Genomic DNA, 23,544 nt, shown 5'->3' with positions numbered 1-23,544 from the left:
TGCAGAACTTCAGTTAGACCAACAGCATTTGTGGAAAATGCTTTCTTTATCCATTGTGTTTGTCTGTCTTCTTTATCAAAAATCAGCTCTCCATGGAAGTATGAATTTAGTTCTGAGTCTTTTATTTGATTGCACTGAACAGCCTGTCTCTTTGTATGCCAATACAAATGCCAATTCTATTACTGTAGTTCTGTAATACAACTTGAAATTAGGGATGGTGATACCTCCAGAGGTTCTTTTTTTTGTAAAGGATTATTTTAGCTCTCCTGGGTTTTTGTTTTTCCATATGAAGTTGAATATTGTCTTTTCAAGGTCTGTAAGAACTATGCTGGAATTTTGATGGGAATTGAACTGAATCTGTAGACTTCTTTTGGTGGAATGGCCTTTTTGACCATGTTAATCCTACTGATTCATGAACCTGGGAGATTCATCTTCTGATATCTTACTCAATTCCTTTCTTCAGAGACTTGAAGTTTTATCATATGGGTCTTTCACTTGCTTGGTTATAGTTTCTCCAAGGTACTTTGTATTATTTGGGACAATTATGAAGGGTATTTTTCCCTGATTTCTTATTTAGTCTGTTGTCTGTATCTAGAAGAGCAACTGTTATTTTTGAATTAATTTTGTATTCAGCCACTACGCTAAAGGTATTTATCAGCTGTAGGAGTTCCCTAATAGAGATTTTGGGTTGCTGATGTATACTATCATATTATCTACAAATAATGACTCATTGACTTTTTTCCAATTTGTTTCCCCTTGATTTCCTTCAGTTGTCTTATTGTTCTAGTTAGAACTTCAAGTACTGCATTGAATAAATACGGAGTTAATGGAAAGCCTGTCTTCTTTATTATTTTAGTGGAATTGCTTTGAATTTCTCTCCATTTATTTAATATTAGCTATAGGTTTGCTGTAATCGCCTTTATTATGTTTATTTATGTCCCTTGTATTTCTAATCTCTCCAAGACTTTTATCATGAAAAGGTGATGGATTTTGTCAAAAGAATTTTGTCATCTCATGAGATGATCATGTGATTTTTTTCTTTTAGTTTTTTTTATATGGTGGATTATATTGATGGACTTTAATATGTTGTACTGTTCCTGCATCTCTGGGATGAAACCTACTTAATCATGGTGGATGATCTTTTTTATGTGCTCTTGGAAATGGTTTGTGAGTATTTTGTTATTTTTGTATCTGTCTACATAAGGAAAATTGCTCTGCAATTTGCTTTCTTTGCTGAATATTTGTGTGGTTTGAGTATCAGGGTGATTGTGAGCTCATAAAATGAATTCAGCAATGTTCTTTCTCTTTCTATTGTGTAGACTAATTTGAGAAGTATTGGCTTTAACATTTCTTTGAAAGTCTGATAGAATTATGAGTAAAACTTTCTGGCCCTGTGCTTTTGGGGGATTGAGAAACTTGATTACTTCTTTTTGTGGGGGTGGTTATAGGTCTGTTTAGGTTGTTTTTCTGATCAAAGTGTCAGGGACAAGCACTGCTTCCAACTGTCATATGTAGAGAGCCTATATCAGTCCCATGAGGGCTCCCAACTTTCCTTCCAGTCTGTGAGCTTTTATAATCCCAGGTTATCTGTTTCTGTGGGTTCGCTTGTGATGACCTTGATCCCCCTGACTCTTACAATCTTTCCTCCCTCTTGAACAGGATTCTTGAAGCCAAGTGTTTGGCTGTGGGTTTCCATTAGTCACTGAAGGAAAGCTCTCTAATGGCAATTGAGTACTTACCAATCTCATTCGAGCAGATGGCCAGTTCAGGCGACCTATCCACTATTGCTAGGAGTCTTAGCTGGATCATCCTTGTAGATCTATGGGAGTTTCCCTTGTACCAGATTTCCACCTGACCCCCAAATGCCCTCATCAAGATGTCTCTTTCATTACTCTCCACCTCTACACACCACCACCCTCAACCAATCCTTCATGTTCACATTCCTGCTGGCCCCAAGTCTACCCAGGAGATCTCTTCTATTTCCCTTTCCCAGGAAAATCCATGTCTCCCATCCCACAATGGGCCATCCTTGTTACCTAGCCTCTCTGAAACTGTGGACTGTTGCATGGTTATCCTTTACTTTACAGATAATATCAACTTATGACTGAGTATGTGACATGTTTGTCTTGCTGGGTCTGGGTTACCTCATTCAGGACATTGTTTTGTTTTCTAGTTCCATCCATTTGCTTTCAATTTTTCTGATGCCATTCTTTTTAACAGGTGAGTACTATTTCATTGTGTAAATGTACTATATCCTCTTCATCTTTCTTCACCTGAGGAGTATCTAGGTGTTTCCACATTCTGGCTATTAGGAATAATGCTGCTGTGAGCATGGTTGAGCAAGTGTCCTTGTGGAATTATTGAGTATCCTTTGGGTATACATCCAAGAATGGTATAGTTGGGTTTTGAGGTAGATCCACTCCCAATTTTCTGAGAAACCACCATATTGATTTCCAAAGAGTACAAGTTTGTACTCCCACAAAAAAAAAGAGGAGTGTTCCTCTTGCTCTACATCCTCTCTATCCAAGCTGTCATTAGTAGGTTTTTTTCTTAGCCATTATGATGTAGTCTCAACTTCATTTTGATATGCATTTCCCTGATGGCTAAGGACGTTGAACTCTTAGCTATTTGAGATTCTTCTGTTGATAATTCTCTGTTAAGATCTGGATTATAGGTTTTTATGTCTAGTTTTTTGAGTTATTTATATATTTTAGAGATTAGTCCTCTGTGAGATGTATGGTTGGTAAAGATATTTTCCCATTTCTGCAGGCTGCTGTTTATTCTTAATGACAGATCATGAATTCTTTTTATTGTTCTCCTTGTTTCAGTTGCATTGATTTGATCCCTGTTTGATTATTTATTTCCTTCTACTCTTAGGTGTGATTACTTATTTTCATTTTAGACCTTGCAGGTGAACTGTTAAGTTGCTAATATGAGATCTGTCCAATTTATTTTTGTAGGCATTTAGTGCTATGAACTTTCCTCTCAGCATGATTTTCATTGTGTTCTGTAAGTTGGATATGTTGTGTATTCATTTTCATTGAAATATAGAGAGTCTTTAATTTCTTTCTTGATCCAGTTATCATTGAGTAGAGAGTTGTTCAGTTTCCATGAGTTGTAGACTTTCTGTTGTTACTGTTGAAATCCAGCCTTAATCTATGGTAGTCTGATAGATGCATCGATTAGTTCAGTTTTCTTGTTTCTGTTAGGACTTGCTTTATGACCTAGTATTTGGTCAGTTTTGGATAAAATTCCATGAAGTGCTGAGAAGAAGGTGTATTCTTTTGTGTTTGAGTAAAATAATCTGTAGATATCTGTTGGTCCATTTGGTTTATAACATCTGTTAGCTCTAGTATTTCTTTGTTTACTTTGTCTAGATGACCTGTCCATTGCTGAGAGTTGGGTATTGAAGTCTCCCACTATCAATATGTAAGGGTTAATGTGTGTTTTATGCTTAATAATACTTCTTTTATGAATATGAATACCCTTGCATTTGGGGAACAGATGTTAAGAATTGAAAAATTTCATGTTGGATATCTCCTTTGATGAATATGAAATGCCCTTCTCCTCCATCTCTTTTGATTAATTTTAATTTGAAGTCTATTTTGTTAGATATTAGAATGGCTACAACAGCTTGCTTCATAGGTCTATTTGCCTCAAAAATCTTTTTCCAACCATTTACTCTGAGGTAATATCTGGTTTTTTTTTTATTTTTTATTTTTTGTAATATCTGTTTTTGACAGTGAGGTGTATTTCTTGTTTGCAGCAGAAGGGTGGATCCTGTTCTCACATCCATTCTGTTAGTCTGTATCTTTTTATTAGGTAGTTGATTCCACTGTAATTTAGAGATATTAATAACCAATCGTTATTAGTTACTGTTATTTTGGTGGTGGTGCTGGTGATTGTGGTGGTGGTGGTGGGTGGCGGTGGTCGTGTGTGCACTCACTCTTTTCCCTTGCAGCTTTTAGTATTTTTTCTTTGTTTTGTATATCTAGTGTTTTGGTTATTATAGACCAACGGGACTTTCTTTTTAGGTTGAATCTATATGGTGTTCTGGACTCTTCTTGTACCTTTATAGGCATCTCCTTCTTTAGGTTAGAAAGTCTTTCTTCTATGATTAGGTTGAAAACATGTTCTGCGTCTTTGAGCTGGGATTCTTCTTCTTCTCTTCCTAAATTTCTTAGGTTTGGTCTTTCATAGCATCCTAGTCATCTGGAAGTTTTGTCAGGAACATTTTAGATTTACATTTTCTTTGACCAATGTATCTATTTCATCTCTCATATCTCCAGTACCTGAGGTTTTCTGTTCCATCTCTTGTATTCTGTGCATGAAACCTGTCTCTGTAGCTCTTGTTCACATACCAAGGTTTTTCATTTTCAAAGAAACATACCTTTGGACTGAACAAGTTAATAGTCACAGCACTCATGAAACTAACAAAGTAATTATTGTTCAGTCCCTTATTCATATACTTAATTTCTTAATAAAACACTGGGAAAAATTGTCATATCTCCAAGTTATCAAATATTAAGAACTGATTTTAGATAACATATTATGCTGATGCTTACATATTAAATTATTAAAACATTAGCATGTATTCACAAGTTTTTTCTTTATCAAGATATACTCCCAAGGTTCATCATTTGAATCATTCTTAATAATGAGGCCTAAATAAATAACAATAAGTACAGTATTAAAAATATCATTTTGGACAAGTTTAATATATATGTAAATCAAAAAATACAAAACATGTAAAATATTGCAAGCTAATTATGTATTTGTATATTTGTTAATAAAAATTTTTTATAATACTGAAAAATCCTTGAGGCATAATATCAAGTCCGAGTAACTAAATAAAAAGTCCTGAGTAGATAACTGAATGAGAAAATAAATAAGAGAAAGAATGAATGAGCTACTTAATATTGTAAGCCAATGTTCAACCCACAAAGTTTCATATCAACATTGTCCTCTAATCTACAAAATCACACAATTGCATGCATGTAACTGAACATACACATACACACAATCATGTAACTTCAAAGGTAATTTTTAAAATATTTTTATGTTTAATGAATCAGACAAGCAAATAAACAATCAAAAAACCCCTGAAAATGATCCTTGTCTTGACAGCAGCATAACATTTACCAGGGCTTCAAGTCAACTGAGAGTTAGATTTTAATGAATGTTTAGGTATCAAAAAGTATCATTTTAAAAGTGACTACACCGGATGAAATATTCACAAACTTTGTCCTCCTCATAAAATATAATAATATGTGAACTTAGATAGGTTTACAAGATACAACTTCGCAATATTTTGAATAATTGCACCAGAATGAGTACAAGGACATGTGGGATGGATCTCAGTTCATCATTTTTGCTGAAGAGCACTTGTGACACAGTGTTCATCATTTAGGATCAATAAGGAGATCAGGCCTCCATGAGAAATATGTCTGGTGGCCTTAATAAATCTTTACTGTATAAATACAGAAATATTTGGACAGGCAATTTTCTGCTGAATTACATTTCCTGTTGATAGTTTTGTACCACATATGATTTCTAGCAACAAAACCAATGGCTTGATGGGGTGGTGCCTTTCACAGAGGAATGCTTTAATTACTTACCTCTAGTTATTTTTATATCTGGTAGTTTAATCATCATAGTTAATCTCCTTATGGGTCTCAAAACATTATCAGCAAGGTGAATTATATATTAAAGCGTTTTAATTCAGGATGGATTCACACCAAAAGAATGACTAGATTTGAAAATATTAAAGTGTGTTAGTAAATTATAGTTTTTGAAGCATCTGGAGCAAACGTTTTAGTTTTTGTTACATTTTACTTATTTTCTCCATGTGTGTGCATGTGCAAATGCCCATGCCATAGTGCATGTGTAGAGGTCAGAAGACAACCACAGCTGTGGTTCCTTTGAAGTCCTCTCTCTCTCTCTCTCTCTCTCTCTCTCTCTCTCTCTCTCTCTCTTCCTCTTCTTTCTCTCACCTTTTCTTTCTTTCTTTCCTTCCGTCTTTCCTTCCTTTTTTTCTTTCTTTCTCCTTCTTCTTAATGCTTTTTATTTTATTTATTTAACATTATTTTCATTTATTTTACATACCAACCACAGTATCCACTCCCTCTTCTCCTCCAGTTTCCCATCTACCCACCTCCCCATGTTGTCTTCATTCAGAAAGGGGCAGGCCTCCTGTGGGCTTGAAAAAAAGCACAGTACATCAAATTGAAGCAGGACTGAGCTCCTCCCTCTCTATCAAGGCTGAGCAAAGTAGTCCAGCATGTGGGGGGGGGGGGAGGCAGGTTCCTAAAAGTCAGCTAAACACCAGGGACAGGTCCTGATCTCACTGCTAAGAGCCCCACAAAGAGACCAAGCTACACAAGTCTCACACATTTGCAGAAGGCGTAGGATGGTCCAAAAGCAGGCTCCAAAAGTGTTGGTCCAGAGTCTATGAGCTCCAATGACTTTAGGTCAGCTGTCTCTATGGGAAATACAATCTCTCACTGGAGCTAGGGATCCCTGCTGCTCATTCTAGGCTACAAGGCCCAAGATCATCTTGTCTCTGTCCCCTCAGTAATGGGATTGTAATTGGTCACCACCAAGCCTGGCTTTCAACCAGGATTCTTAGGCTGGAACATGGAGCCCCCTGTTTTTGTGGTAAATATTTCACAAACTGGGCCATCACCAGTCCTATTGTCTCCCGTTATTTAATGTTTTCTCTGAGTGTCCACACCCAAATGCTATAGACACGAGTATCTACCCATGTGAGCCCAGGGTCAGACAAAAGGCAGGCACACTCAGGCAAATCACACATCACTCTTTGTAAATGAAGAACAAGGAAATAAACCCAAATCCCAGCACCCAGAAGAAACTGAGCATATCCTAAGAGCATGTTAGTGTCAAAACACGCATTTTATTTTTGATTTTGGATTTTTCTACTTTATGTGTTAGAGTATTTTGAGTATTCAAAAAAATACAAAAGTTGTAACAATTTCGAATGATATTAAGTATATATACACATTCATACATTTCTTTCTTCTAGGCACTTCAAGAAGAGTCACTGGCAGAAAACTTACGTTTGGCCAAAGAGTATCAAAACATGCAAGCAATTTTTTTGAAGGAGAAGGAAGCCTTCTTCAATGGCTACGACAGACTGCTGTCACTCAATTTTTCAGTCTGTGACAAGAAAAAGGTATTGATGTTTTTTTTTAATGAAATACCTTAAGTGAGCCATCCAAAAGGTAAGCATAGTCAGTGTTGTGTCGTCACTGGAGACTACTTATTATAGCTTAAAAATGGTATGATTTCTTTTTCTTAAGTTTTATTGTAGTATAGTAATAGTGATGTGAAATTACAGAATTAGATAATATCAATGTTAGTAATTGAATTTTGAAAGATATTTAAGACCCAAAAATTCTTAGTTTCTGATCCTTTTGCAATATTTATTGGCATTTAGTTATTGTTATCATAAATCATAATAATTTCTTAGTTTACAGATATACATTTGCTATTGTAGAGTTGGGGTTTTAATTCTAACTGCATATGACTTTGTACAATGGGTCTCTAAATCTTCTTTTGGATATATATGCCCCAAATTCAGGTTTTTATTATTTTGCTCAGTGTGAAGATCCTTTAGACATTTGCAGTTACTGCTGAATCTCTCCCCAATCCACCTCCATTACCGGAAATGGCAGGAAATCCTACCTCTGTGTGTAAAGTCCTCTGTTATGGTAAAAGGAAAAAAGGTAAAAACATATGAATAAAAAGAAGGAAAGGTCTTCCATGAGATGAAAAGGGGGAAGAAAACTGTACTATTGGGGTGCCACAAAATAGCCACTTTCTTCCCAGACACTTAGAGACAATATAAAATGCTTTCCCTTTGAACTTTTCTCCTCCGAATTCAATTTTCATAAATTAAAGTAATGGTTATTTTTTAACAACTGACTTAGCCTTACAGACCATAGTTAATGCGTCTTTTCTCCTATTGACATCACCCGTACTGGTGCGCTATGAGTTGTGATGTAGAAGTTCAGTTCTACACCCATCTCTAATTACAGAATCGTAAGGAAGGCAAAAGCCTAGGTCTGGAGTAAAAATCTCATTGAACAGGATGGGAATGATCCTTTGAAAGTTATTTACTCTTTTAAATCTCAATTTTCTCAACTATAAATTAAAATTACTTCACAAGATAATATATTATGAATAAAATAAAAGAGAAATCATAGTAAATCATTCTTAAGTCAAAAGGAAGCTATGTTGCTGAAATTTCTTTGCTGTTGTGAATGTTCTTGTTTCTCATGCATCTGATCAGATGGACGTTAAAGCTTCTGTGTGTCCTGTGTGACAAAGAATACTATTTAGAAGGACCTCTTTAGAAGTATGTTCAAAGCCGGGCAGTGGGGGCACGCACCTTTAATCCCAGTGCTTGGGAGGCAGAGGTAGGCAGATCTCTGTGAGTTCAAGGCCCATCTCATCTACAGAGTTGTAGTGGCATTTTAATTGTATTTTAATAAAGACTGTCTGAAGATCTGAGAGTAAAACAGTCCCACTGGTCAGCCTTACAGACAAGGTTATGGTAACACACACCTTTAATCGCAGTAGCCAAAAAGGCACACATCTTTAATCCCAGTAGTCATACTAGTTGCCATAGAAACCAGGCAGTGCATGCCTGTAATCCCAACTCTAGAGAAGATTATAAAATGGGAGGAGTCAGCTCTCAACACACAGTCTAATTCTGAGATTCCTGGAGGCAGGATCACCAGTTTCAGACTGAGGTCAAGGTAAGAGTCAGTGGCTGGTTGTTTTGCATTTTGGATCTTCAGGTTGTACCCCAATTTCTGACCCTGAGTTTTTATTAACCATGCTTCATTTAGTCATGCTTCACAGAGTGAGTCCAGAACAGCCACAACTGTTTCACAGAGAAATCCTCTCACGGAAAAAGAAAAGAAAAGAAAGAAGTATAGTCAAGAGATCAAGAGGGATGGTTGAAAGAGAGCATCTTTGGGGAGGACTTTTGTCTTAATTTAAGTTTCTATTGCTGTGAAGAGATACAGTGACCATGACAACTTATAAAAAAAACATTTAATCAGGATTGGCTTACAGTTTCAGAGGTTTAGTCTGTTATTGTTAAGGCAGGAAGCAAGGCAATGTGCAGGCAGACACGCTGAGAGCTCTGAATCTTGATCCACAGATATCAGGAAGTGAACTGTATCCCACACTGAGCATAGCTTGAGCATTTGAGATTCTCAAAACCTTCTTCCACAGTGACACACTTCAATGAGGCTACATCTACTCCAACATCCTAATAGTGCCACTCCCTAGGGGTCAAGCATTCAAACACCTGAGTTTATGGGGGCCATTCCTATTCAAACTACCATAATGCCTCTAGAATAATGTTCTGTAGAAGGACCTCTTTAGAAGGAAGTTCCTTAAAAGGATCTCTTAAGAAAGATGCTCTTTTTAAACTAAAAAACAAAAGACTTTAATTGACATTTCTGCTATTAAATACATTTATGGTAAGTAAGTAGATGAAGAGTTGTTCAGCATCAATAGTCATGAGTAAAACTCAGAAGAAGTAGTCAAACTGAAATAGAAGTAAAACTCTTGCCAACCCCTAATGCTACAACTCCTACTATGTCCCCCAACTCTGTTTTTTCACCTTATCCTTATTTTGTGCTTTGTCCCCCACCTTGTTTTATCCGTTGTTTCTTTTCTATTATTGAAAATAGATTCTTCTCTCATACAGTACATTTCAACTACAGTTTACCCTCCCACCACTCTTCCCAGCTCCCCAACCCACCCTGCATCCCCCATCTCCCCAAGATCCACTTCCCTTTGTTTCTCAGCAGAAAAGAGCAAATCTGTAAGAGACAGAAGCCAAAGAGGACAAAAGAAAATACTGTTCAAACAAGGTAGAAGCCCTCACCTAAAGACTGGACAAGGCAACTCAATAGGAGGGAAACAGTCCCAAGAACAGACAAATCCTTTTTCCATCCTCTCCGATGATGACTAGACAGGGCACCAATGTATAAGTATAGTAGATTATCATCTGTATTACTAGTATTAGTACTGATTTTTTTCTATTTTTTTCGGTCTCTGGGCTATCCAGTCTCCAGTTCCTGGTAATGTAAGGCAAGGCAGGGCTCCCTTTAATGGTGTGGGCCTCTAATTAAACTAAACATTGGTTGGCCACTCCCACAAGCTGGTACCACTATTGCCCCCAGCACATCTGTCAGGTAGGAGAGATCGTAGGTTGAGGGTTTTGATGTTGGGTTGGTGTCCAGGTTTCTCTTTTTGTTGCCTGCAAAGCACATTCTTGTGCCAAAGAGACTAGAAGGTGGGGTGAAGGCTCCATGCAGGCACCAGCCCAACCTCTCTAAATTCAATGAGCTGTGTGGATGTTTTCCTGAGAAATGGACTCCACTCTGTTATCAGAAAGCTGTGTACTAGCATCAACCTTGGTTGTTTGGGATTTTCATAGAACCCTCAACTAAATGCAACCCATTCAGACCACCAGAAGTCCTGCCTGACTCTAAAAGATAGCCAGTTCAGACTCTATCCTCTATTACGAAGAGTCCTCACTAGGATCACACTCATATACTCCAAGAAGTCTCTACTGCATTAGGTTTCCATATCACCCCCCCACCAATGATCCCCAATTCCAGCTGTCTCACCTTGTACTCTCTCCCTCCATCTTTTCCCCCAATCCACCAGATCCTCCTTATTCCTGTCCCAGTCTACCTGCAAAATTTATTCTATTTTTCCCTTCCAAGGGAAGGCCATGTGTTCCTGCTAAAGCCCTCCACTTTACCTAATCATCCTGGGTCTGTGGATTGTAGCTTATTGTGATTTACTTAACAACTAATATCTGCATATAAGTGAATACATGCCATATTTGTCCTTCTGGGTTTGGCTTACCTTATTCAGAATGATTTTTCTCTAGTTGCATCCATTTGCCTGAAATTTAATGGTGTAATTTTCTAACAGGGAAGTAATACTCCATTGTGGAAATGTAACACATTTTCTTTATCCATTTTTCAATGGAGGGACATCTGCATTGATTCCCATTTTTAGCTATTATGCACAAAGCTGCAATGGGCACAGATGAGCAAGTGTCTTTGTGGAGTGATTGAGCATCCTTTAGGTATATGCTCAAAAGCAGTATAGCTGGCTATTGAGGTAGATGATTCCCATATTGATTTCCATTATGGACGTAAAAGTTTGCACTCCCACCAGCAGTGAAGGAGAGTTCCCCTTGCTCCACATCCTCACCAGCAAACACCACTTGTATTTTTGATCTTAGCCATTATGACAGGTATAAGATGGAATCTCAAAGTAATTTTGATTTGCATTTCCCTTGTGGCTAAGGATGTTGAGCATTTTTTTTGTTTCTCAGCCACTTGTGATTCCTCTATTGAAAATTCTATGTTTAGATCTGTACCTCATTTTAATTGTATTTTATTTGTTTTTTTTATATCTAGCTTCTTGAGTTCTTTATATATTTTGAATAGGAGACATCTATTGGATAGGGACTTGGTAAAAAAAAATTTCCAATTCTGGAGACTGTAGATTTGTCCAATTGATGGTGTCTTTTGCCTTACAGAAGCTTTTTAGTTTCATGAGGTCACATTTGTTAATTGTGGACCTTAGTGCCAGTGCTGTTGGTGTTCTATTAAAAAATTTGTCTCCTGTGCTAATGAGTTTAAGATTATTCCCCATTTTGCTTCTATCGGAGTCAGTGCATTTTATTTTATATGGATGTCTTTGTTGTTCTTTAGAAGGACATTTTAGAAATATGCTCTTTAGAAGAATGCTCTTTAGAAGACCTCTTTTCAAGGGTTCTATTTAGAAGATTCTCCTTTACAAACTTGTGTTGAAATAGTTATAAGGGTGGCAGATAAAGAAATGTGGGTTTGGAAAAGATTTGAAAACACAACCATCTGACCATGTCCTAGTGTTCTCAAAGCATACTTCAGAATTAGATCTTTCTGTGTAGATAGAGTATTTTTCATTCCTTTTGTGCAATTTTGCATTATTATTTGTATCAAGTATGTTAGTTGTTAGTCCCTGGGAAGAAGAAAGCAATAGTTTAATATTGTTTGCCTTTCCTTAATCAAGGCACAAATAAAATGTGTATGGTGGGTGGCAGAGAAAACAGTGTGCTGGCTAGGCTTCTGTCAAATTAACACAAGCTAGAATCATTTTGGAAGAGGAAACCTCAACCAAAAAATGTCTCCTCCAGAATGGCCATTGAGCAAGCCTGAGGTGCATTTTTAAATTAATGATTGAAATGAGAAGGACCGGATCACCTTGAGTGGTGCCACCCCTGGAATGGTGGTCCTGGGTACTATAGGAAAGTAGGTTCACAAGCCATGAGGATAAAGCCAGAAAGCAATATTTTTCCATGGTTTCTGCTTCAGTTCCTGCCTCCAGGTTCCTACCTTGCTTGAGTTCTTGCCCTGACTTCCCTGAATGATGAACCTTAGCTCTAAGAAGAAAAGAACTTGTTTCTCTCCATGTTGCTTTTCTCATGATGTTTTATCGCATCAACAGAAACCCTCAGATACTTAGCATCCTGTTTTTGTAGTAAGAACATTCTCCTCATTTATTTGATTGAATTAAAGCAACTCTTGAAACAGGATAGAAGGAGCCAGACTTTGATAAGAACAGGCGGGCAGGGGCCACGGCTGGGCATGGGCTTCCATTGCGATCCCTCATCGAATCACTTTCAGCACATTTGTTTCAGGAAACTTGCAAGATTTATTTGTCCTTTCAGCCATTTTTCATTCCCATCCTTCAGCAATGGAGGTCATTAAGTGCAGGCTGCCCTTGTCAGTGGCATGTAGGATCAATTTGCTGCGATGGACAGAGAGGCCGTATTGACGCTGTTAATCTGTCAGTGAGAAATCGTATGTCATTAGTGTCTAACACGACACACACAGGATGGAATTTGGCCATCAGAAACAAAACAACCCTTTAATATTTTAGTCCATTTCTTTTCTCTCATGGCCTTTCTGATGTATATGGGGTTAAGTCCTCTACTTGTCCTAGTTTGGAGTACAGGAAAGCAAGAATTAACCCTATGAATTTTGTGTAAACTTTGTTTTCTGATGAATTTCCTTTGCTCTGAACCTGAAATGTTTTTTTTCATGATAGACAATTATATTTTAATAATTATGATTCTTAAGGGATATTATTTTCCCTACGAAGATTGCATATTTTTATACTTCTTTGTACTTGTAGACCAAACATAGCAAAGCCTGATGGAAGAGTAAATCAAATTAAAGATAATGTTCCCTTCCTTATCATAATTTTGCACAGAGACATTTCAAATGTTAGAACACTATAGCATTGCTCTCGGTGGTGATATTATATTTGTTTATTTGGATATGTTTCTTGATACCCCAGGGTTTTTCAAATTTTCAGTGATGGGTCTTTTCCCCTTTTTATACCTCAGAAAGAGGCAAAAGCAATTATGTAAAATTCTTATTTGCCCCATTCATGAGTAACAATAGAATCAAATTCAATATAAAACTTCTCAGATGTCAAAATTAAAGCTAATGCTGGAAATAAATTAAGAAAAATAAGTTTGGGAAGAAAAGTATTTTTCCATGTGAAACTGTTTCCATTACTTTCCTAAGTAGATTTCAGGCACATTTGTGTATTTTCTCTTTAAAACTGTATTAATATTTCCAGGAAACTACATGCCTCTGTTTCTAGTGGCATCTGAAATTCTTCAATCCACAAAGAAAGGCAAGTGAACCTGCCAAGCAGATAGTGCTGTGATTTGCTGACAACAAAATTACTTCTGAAAATGGTTTTTAAAATATGTCTAATTCTTTCAGAAGCCATTCACAATGTTTAACCCTTTCCCACAGAAAATCCCAATGGTTTTAAATGGAAGAAATAAAAGCTAGAACTTAAGATACATCCCTGGAAAACACTCTCCATATGCATGTGTATGTAAATATATTGTACATACAGAGATATGTATGTATAAGTATATGTATTTCCCTCTATATACATGCATGTGTATACGGAGGGTGGTGACACTGTACTATGCATTTGACAAGCATTATCTTTTTGATGTCTCCCCCAATCCTAGATTCTTTTCTGTTATCATTGTCATCATGCCCTATGTAATACACAGAACTCAGGCTGTCTCTTTCAAAGTCACAGATGTAGAAGGAGATGGACTATGGTACACCTCAGGTCTGTATACCATCCAACTTAACTCATAGCAACACCATGTACATATCATCATAGACCATACAATAGCCACACTAATAGAAACTCTATGTTATGTAGCTAAAATGTTTATTGACCACTAACTGTTGCTGTGACTTTTGCCTGTTTGGTTTCCCCTTTTCAACGGCCATTGTTAGGACAGAGGGACACCTGTTTAATTAGAAGGTGACTTAATTTCCACAGGACTGAGCATCAGCTTCATAATTATATTTTTAATCTTATCAACTGGAAGCATCCTTAGGAAATTCCCATTTCCTTTCAAAATAATTTTACAGATGAGGCATCTTGAAAGGGGTCAGGGTAAGAAATAAAGAATGTTTAGGGTACAGTTATAACTCAGTTTGAGTGTTATATCTAGTGAACTGTAGGTAGCATGTGCTGGGATATTTTTTCATTTAATGAGCATTGCTATCCTGTCAGTCTTTTGATAAAAGCATCACTTTAAAGTGATGTGGGCATTAGGAGCTGAATCTGAGATCAGTGGAAATGGTCTCTGAGGGACAGAATACAAACAGCATCTGTCAATCAACCATCATACTGACAAACACACATTAGGTGCCTCAGAGCAGCCCACCTCCTCTCTGCTCCATGCTGAAGCTATGCTGAATCCATTCTCAACTGAGGCACATCCTGAGTTCTTCAGCTGTCTCTCTTCATCCTCCTGAGGAAGAAAACACAAAGTGTTGCTATTTATCTCCATTGTCAGGTTGTATTAGGTAGACCAGGTAGACCTCCATCTTTAATTCTAGATAACATTGTATCTACTATAGGTTTCACTGCATTCTTCTGCCTTTTATCAATATTCAGATACAGTTTCATGTAACCCCACCCCGTGTGAATATTAGAAGTTGCTTTGCCAAGTGTATGCTGGGTGCTTATTCCACTAAAGGTGGAGATTTATTCCTCTGAAGGAAAACTGTAACTCTTTCAATAAGTTTTCTTTTTTCCTAAAACAACCACTCAAAGACCCTTTCAGGGTTTCTTCCTCCCTCTGTTTCTCAGAACACAGGCACACACACACACACACACACACACACACACACACACACAATTTTGACCTCTTTCTTTGATCACATTTGTTCTTCAAAAAACGTATCAGCTAAAGGCCTGCTATTTGCTGAGGAGCTTGCTCAAGTCTCAGCTTATTGAGGACCTTTTGCAGTGACAGAGACAGGTGCATCCAGCTGGTGTTCTACTCATTCACCAACTCTTTTCCATTGTCCATGCTCATGAGGGAAACGCAGAGAGTTTAGAGTCAATGTCTGCATCAGTCACAGATTTCACACTCATTAAACTGCTGAAATGTACCCTCCACAAGGAAGAAACAGACATTATTTGTAGAGTCCATGGAGCCCTAGAAGTCTAGAGTATCACTAGTTGATAGATTATAAAAAACCCATACATGCCTAATGTAGGGAGCTTCTGCCTGCCAGCTGTGCATACACCTTCCTTGCATACTATAATGCACATTTTTCTATGTGCACACATGCACACACAATAAAAAATTAAAATTTAGTTATAAAATTTGCCACCCAGTAACCAAAATGTTCACTGTATGTTGAATGAGGTTTTCTGTCCCACACGGTCCTGCAGCCATTAAGTCCCAAAGAACCACACAGAGGTCTACACTAGTTATAAACTGATTGGCCCATTTGTTCAGGCTTCTTATTAACTAAATCTTATAGCTTACTTTAGCTCATAATTCTTGTCTGAATTAGCCACATGGCTTGGTACCTTTTCTGGTAAGGCAGTCACATCTTGCATCCTCCGCATCTGGGTCACGACTTCACACTGTTCTTCCCTCTTCCCAGAATTCTCATTTCCCTGCCTCTACATCCTGCCTTGTCACCCTGCCTATACTTCCTGCCTGGCTACTTGTCATTCTGTTATCAGAAAGCTCCCTACCAAAAAAAGCCCAGGACCAGATGGTTTCAATGCAGAATTCTACCAGAACTTCCAAGAAGACCTAATACCTATACTCCTTAAGGTATTTCATAATATAGAGACAGAACAGTCATTGCCAAATTCCTTTTATGAAGCTACAATTACCCTGATACCTAAACCACACAAAGACTCAACCAAGAAAAAGAATTACAGGCCAATCTCACTCATGAACATCGATTCAAAAATTCTCAAGAAAATACTGGCAAAAGGAATCCAAGAACACATTAGAAAATTATCCACTATCATCAAGTAGGCTTCATCCCAGAGATGCAGGGCTGGTTCAACATAGGAAAATCTATCAATGTAATCCATTATATAAATAAACTGAAGGATAAAAACCATATGATCATCTCATTAGATGCAGAAAAAGCATTTGACAAAATTCAACACCCGTTTATGATAAAGGTCTTGGAGAGATTAGGGATACAATGGTCATTCCTAAATATAATAAAGGCTATTTACAGCAAGCCAACAGCTAACATCAAGTTAAACGGAGAGAAACACAAGGCCATCCCACTAAATTCAGGAACACAACAGGCTGTCCACTCTCTCCTTATCTCTTCAATATAGTGCTTGAAGTTCTAACAATAGCAATAAGACAACACAAGGGGATCAAGGGGATTCGCATTGGAAAGGAAGAAGTTAAACTTTCATTATTTGCAGATGATATGATAGTGTACATAAGTGACCCGAAAAACTCCACCAAAGAACTCCTACAGCTGATAAACTCCTTTAGTATTGTGGCAGGTTACAAGATCAACTCCAAAAAATCAGTCGCCCTCCTATATACAAAGGATAAGGAAGCAGAGAAAGAAATCAGAGAAGCTTCACCTTTCACGATAGCCACAAATAGCATAAAATATCTTGGGGTAACTCTAACCAAGGAAGTGAAAGACCTATTTGACAAGAACTTTAAGTCTTTGAAGAAAGAAATTGAAGAGGACACCAGAAAATGGAAGGATCTCCCTTGCTCTTGGATTGGGAGGATCAACATAGTAAAAATGGCAATACTACCAAAGGCAATCTATAGATTTAATGCAATCCCCTTAAAGATCCCATCAAAATTCTTCACAGATCTTGAGAGGACAATAATCAACTTTATATGGAAGAACAAGAAACCCAGGATAGCCAAAACAATCTTATACAATAAAGGAACTTCGGGAGGCATTACCATCCCTGACTTCAAACTCTATTACAGAGCTACAGTATTGAAAACAGCTTGGTATTGGCATAAAAATAGAGAAGTCGACCAATGGAATCGAATAGAAGACCCAGATCTTAACCCACAAATCTATGAACACCTGATTTTTGATAAAGGAGCTAAAAGCACACAATGGAAGAAAGAAAGCATCTTCAACAAATGGTGCTGGCATAACTGGATGTCAACCTGTAGAAGAATGAAAGTAGATCCGTGTCTATCACCATGCACAAAACTCAAGTCCAAATGGATTGAAGACCTCAATATCAATCTGAACACACTGAACCTGTTAGAGAAGAAAGTGGGAAGTACTCTACAACATTTGGGCACAGGAGACCGCTTCCTACGTATAGCCCCAGCAGCACAGACATTAAGGGCAATATTGAATAAATGGGACCTCCTGAAGCTGAGCAGCTTCTGTAAAGCAAAGGACACTGTCACTAAGACAAAAAGGCAGCCTACTGACTGGGAAAAGATCTTCACCAACCCCACAACAGACAAAGGTCTGATCTCCCAAATATACAAGGAACTCAAGAGACTAGACTTTAAAACGCTAATTAACCCAATTAAAAAATGGGGCACTGAACTGAACAGAGAATTCTCAACAGAAGAAGTTCGAATGGCCAAAAGACACTTAAGGGCATGCTCAACCTCCTTAGCAATCAGGGAAATGCAAATCAAAACAACGTTAAGATACCATCTTACACCTGTCAGAATGGCTAAAATCAAAAACACCAATGATAGCTTTTGCTGGAGAGGATGTGGAGTAAGGGGTACACTCATCCATTGCTGGTGGGAATGCAAACTTGTGCAACCACTTTGGAAAGCAGTGTGGAGGTTTCTCAGGAAATTTGGGATCCACCTACCCCAGGACCCAGCAATCCCACTTTTGGGAATTTACCCAAGAGATGCCCAATCATATTACAAAAGCATCTGTTCAACTATGTTTATAGCAGCATTATTTGTAATAGCGAGAATCTGGAAACAACCTAGATGCCCTTCAGTGGAAGAATGGTTGAAGAAAGTATGGAATATATACATGCTAGAATACTACTCAGCGGTAAAAAACAATGACATCTTGAATTTTGCATGCAAATGGAGGGAAATAGAAAACACCATCCTGAGTGAGGTAACCCAGGCCCAAAAAGATGAACATGGGATGTACTCACTCATAATTGGTTTCTAGCCATAAATAAAGGACATCGAGTCTATAATTCGTAAAAATCCTAGAGAAGCTATATAAGAAGGTGAACCCAAAGAAAAACATATAGTTATCCTCCTGGATACTGGAAGTAGACAAGATTGCCGGACAAAAAATGGGAACATAGGGGTGGGGTGGGATGGGGGAGGGGGGATGGGGCGAGAAAAGTGTGAAGTGGAGGATGGGAAGAGCTTGGGGGAATAGGATGGTTGGGATATAGGAAGGGTGGATATGGGAACAAGGAATTATATATCTTACTTAAGGGAGCCATTCTAGGGTTGGCAGAGGCTTGACTCTAGAGGGGTTCCCAGGTGTCCAGGAAGACGCCCCCAGCTAGGTCTTTGGGCAGCTGAGGAGAGGGTGCCAGAAATGTCCAGATCCGTTTGCCATACTCATGAATATCTTGCATATCACCATAGAACCTTCACCTGGCATTGGATGGAGAAAATGACAGAGCCCCACATAGGAGCACCGGACTGAGCTCCCAAAGTTCTGATGAGGAGCGGATGGAGAGAGATCATAAGAAAGAAAGTCAGAACCATGAGGGATGCGTTCACCCACTGAGATGGCAGGACAGAACTAATGGGAGACCACCAAGTCCACTTGGAATGGGACTGATGGAACATGCGACCAAATCGGACTCTCTGAGGGTGGCTGATGGTGGAGTCTGACCGAGGAGCTTGGTCTCTATGACATGGATGGGCTCTGTGTGAGCCTTGTCAATTTGGTTGCTCACCTTCCTGGACCTAGGGGGAGTTGGGAGGACCTTGGACTCAACATAGTGTAGAGAACCCTGATGGCTGGTTGGCCTCAAGAGGGAGGGAGTGGGGGTGTGGGTGAAGGGGAGGGGAGGGAAGGGGGAGGAGGAGGGGAGGAGATGGCAATTTTTAATAAAAAATAAATAAACTGGAAAAAAAGAAATTAGAGCTAATGGGCTAAGCAGTGATTAAAAAAAAAGGCAGCCTACTGACTGGGAAAAGATCTTCACCAACCCCGCAACAGACAGAGGTCTGATCTCTAAAATATATAAGGAACTCAAGAGACTAGACTTTAAAATGCTAATTAACCCAATTAAAAAATGGGGCACTGAACTGAACAGAGAATTCTCAACAGAAGAAGTTCGAATGGCCAAAAGACACTTAAGGGCATGCTCAACCTCCTTAGCTATCAGGGAAATGCAAATCAAAACAACTTTGAGATACCTTCTTACACCTGTCAGATTGGCTAAAATCAAAAACACCAATGATAGCCTTTGCTGGAGAGGTTGTGGGGTAAGGGGTACACTCATCCATTGCTGGTGGGAATGCAAACTTGTGCAACCACTTTGGAAAGCAGTGTGGAGGTTTCTCAGGAAATTTGGGATCAACCTACCCCAGGACCCAGCAATCCCACTTTTGGGAATTTACCCAAGAGATGCCCAATCATATTACAAAAGCATTTGCTCAACTATGTTTATAGCAGCATTATTTGTAATAGCCAGAATCTGGAAACAACCTAGATGCCCTTCAGTGGAAGAATGGTTGAAGAAAGTGTGGAATATATACATATTAGAGTACTACTTGGCGGTAAAAAACAATGACATCTTGAATTTTGCATGCAAATGGATAGAAATAGAAAACACCATCCTGAGTGAGGTAACCCAGGCCCAAAAAGATGAACATGGGATGTACTCACTCATAATTGGTTTCTAGCCATAAATAAAGGACATTGAGCCTATAATTTGTAAAAAATTCTAGAGAAGCTAAATAAGAAGGTGAATCCAAAGAAAAACATATAGTTATCCTCCTGGATATAGGAAGTAGACAAGATTGCCGGACAAAAAATGGGAACTTGGGGCTGGGGTGGAATGGGGGGATGGGGGGATGTGAAGTGGAGGATGGGAAGAGCTTGGGGGAATAGGATGGTTGGGATATAGGAAGCGTAGATATGGGAATAAGGAACTATATATCTTAATTAAGGGAGCCATTCTTGGGTTGGCAGAGACTTGACTCTAGAGGGGTTCCCAGGTGTCCAGGAAGATGCCCCCAGCTAGTTCCTTGGGCAGCTGAGGATAGGGTGCCAGAAATGTCCAGATCCTATTGCCGTACTCATGAATATCTTGCATATCACCATAGAACCTTCACCTGGTGTTGGATGGAGAAAATGACAGAGCCCCACATTGGAGCACCGGACTGAGCTCCCAAGGTCCTGATGAGGAGCAAAAGGAGGGAGATCATGAGCAAGGAAGTCAGGACCGTGAGGGGTGTGTTCACCCATTGAGATGGTTGGGACAGATCTAACAGGAGACCACCAAGTCCAGCTGGAATGGGACTGACGGAACAGGGGACCAAACCGGACTCTCTGAATGTGGCTGACTGTGGAGGAGTACTGAGAAACCAAGGACAATGGCGATGAGCTTGAACTCTACAGCATGGATGGGCTCACTGTGAGCCTTGTCAGTTTGATTGCTCACCTTCCTGGACTTAGGGGGAGTTGGGAGGACCTTGGACTTAACATAGTGAAGGGAACCCTGATGGATCTTTGGCTTGGAGAGGGAGGGAGTGAGGGTGTGAGTGGAAGGGAGGGGAGGGAAGGGAGAAGAGGAGGGGAGGAGATGGAAATTTTTAATAAAAAAATGAGAAAAAATATCTTATTTAGAACTAAAAAGAATAGGGCCAATTTAAAATATAAAATAAAAATGCAACAGTCTTCTAAAAAAAATAAAAGTGAAGGGTATAGACCATTGTCCCACAGTACTTCCCCCATCCTTTTTTTAAAAACAAGAACTCTGAATCTAACATCCTTTGTTTATCTGGTGTAGGAGGTCCTTCTGTCTATATGTTGCTTTCAATGGTTAATGAATAAAGAAACTGCTTTGGCCTACTTGATAGCACAGAACTAAGGTAGGCGGAGAAGACAAAACTGAATTCTGGGAGGAAGAAAGCAGAGTGAGAGAGCCACCATGGAGCCGCCAGAGACAGATGTGACTAATATTTCCTGTTGGCCACCACCACATAGTGATACACAGATTAATAGAAATGGGTTAAATCAAGATGTGAGAGTTAGCCAATAAGGGGTAATAACTAATGGACCAAGCAGCTAATTAATACAATTTCTGTGTGGTTATTTTGGGGCTAAGCTAGCCAGGTGGCTGGGACAAACAAGCAGACCCCTCTTCCTTGCAACAATTATCCATAACAATTTGTAACCAACATTCTAAACAAAGGAAAATATCAATAGTACATTTTTGGGGGGATCTGGGAGTAGTTTTCCAGGCTATTTCCTACTGATTGGTGGTGCTTATAATCTTATGAGGACCTAAAGAAAATTTAGAATTATGATCAAGTCATGACTGGACTATTCTGTGAGGCTTGATCATCTCAGGCAGCAGTCTTGAATCTGTTTTGGATGTAGAACTCAAACATCTGGGCCATCTTTTCCTATTAGAGATTTCTCAGGTGGTCTTCCTTGACCAAACCTGATTTTTCTTAACTCAGAATGAATCTACAGCCTCTCATTTTCTGTGGAAACAAAAGCAAAACCTCTTCTCCAAAGTAACATACCTTTTGACTTCAATTTTGAAGTCAAAGTATTTTCAAAATACCTATCTTGTATTAATTCAGCAGCATTTATAAACAAATATCTTTTAGCAGTTGTTCCTCCTTCTTCAGCATTCAAAAATTCAAAGAGAGCATAATAACATACAGTGTCAAGATTCTCTGTGTGTTTTCCATGTTTATGTGGCTTTATTTTATTTAAACTCTATTTCTTTTATTTTTATTTTTTGGCTTGTTGAGACAAGATTTCTCCGTGTATCTTTGTCCTGGAACTCACTCTGTAGACCAGGCTGTTCTTGAAGTCACAGAGATCCACCTGTCTCTGTCTCCCAAGAGAATTTAAAAGGTGTGTGCGACTATACCTTGAACTCACGAATATCTGTCTGCCTCTGCCTTCAAGTTTTGGGATTAAAAGTGTGTGCCACCACATTCTGAACTCATAGAGGTCTGCATGCCCCTGTCTCCCAAGTGTTGGGATTAAAGGTGTGTGCTACCATACCCAACTACTCTCTTTCTTTTTTATTTTAAGTACTTTATCTTTTTTTCTTTTCTCTCCCAAGCCTACATATATTTTTAACACACTGTAAACCCTTTAGAGATTTTCTTTGTCTTTGAATCTCTCTTTACTGTACATCTCTCTTTTTCTGACCACATGAGTCTTTATTTTGCTAAGAAATATGGCTAGGATTAAAGCCGTGGCTTTGACTTCTAGATCCACCCCATTTCTTAGCTTTCTGAGAATCTAGCTTCATGGTGGAGGTACTGGCCAGAGTCATGATTATTGCAACAGTTGTATGGCATTTCAAGGTCCATGCAGCCACCAAGAAGCATGTTGTAGGCTATTCATAAACATTTAAGTTTTTGTGGCAAAGCTTTTTAAAAGAGCTGTAAAGTTTTTGAAGCTAAACCTGAGTCAGGAAGCCTCTCTAAAATAAGACATATTTGCCTCTAGCAAACAGAGCCCACCTGAGAAAATGCTATTAATAAGTTGTGCTTAACTCTATTCTTTTCTGTCTAGAATTACTTCCCAAGCTCTCTCAGGCATTCTGTGGATGCAGTTGTCCACAAGGTGGGTGCCATTTGTTGACTGAGCACCATTCTGTTGATAGAAGTTCCTGTTCCACCCAGTACTGCAGCCATTAAGTCCCAAAGAATCACACAGAGGTCTACATTAGTTACAAACTGATTGGCCCTTTAGCTCAGACTTCTTATTAACTAATTCTTATAACTTACATTAGCCCATAATTCTTTTCTGAGTTAGCCATGTGGCTTGGTCTTTTTGGTGAGGCAGTCACATCTTGCATCCTCTGCATCTGGGTCATGACTCCAGACTTCAATTCCCAGAATTCTCATTGTCCTGCCTCTACTTCCTGGCTGGCTACTGGCCAGTCAGTGTTTATTTAAAATATAAGTGACAG

The 23,544-nt window shown here is 38.7% G+C and overlaps 1 protein-coding gene across 1 annotated transcript in view; it reads left to right on the top strand.

Moving 5' to 3' along the window:
- Ccdc178 (coiled-coil domain containing 178) overlaps positions 1–23,544 on the top strand; it is a 331,929-nt gene that overhangs the window by 197,320 nt on the left and 111,065 nt on the right. Inside the window, exon 16 of the mRNA XM_038331445.1 lies at positions 7,043–7,192. Coding sequence (XP_038187373.1) covers positions 7,043–7,192 — 150 coding nt within the window. The remainder of the gene's footprint in view (positions 1–7,042; positions 7,193–23,544) is intronic.

Source organism: Arvicola amphibius, chromosome 5, assembly GCF_903992535.2.
Source record: "Arvicola amphibius chromosome 5, mArvAmp1.2, whole genome shotgun sequence".
Classification (NCBI taxonomy): domain Eukaryota; kingdom Metazoa; phylum Chordata; class Mammalia; order Rodentia; family Cricetidae; genus Arvicola; species Arvicola amphibius.
Note: the sequence above shows the minus strand (reverse complement) of the source record. Positions and strands in the feature narration are given on the sequence as shown.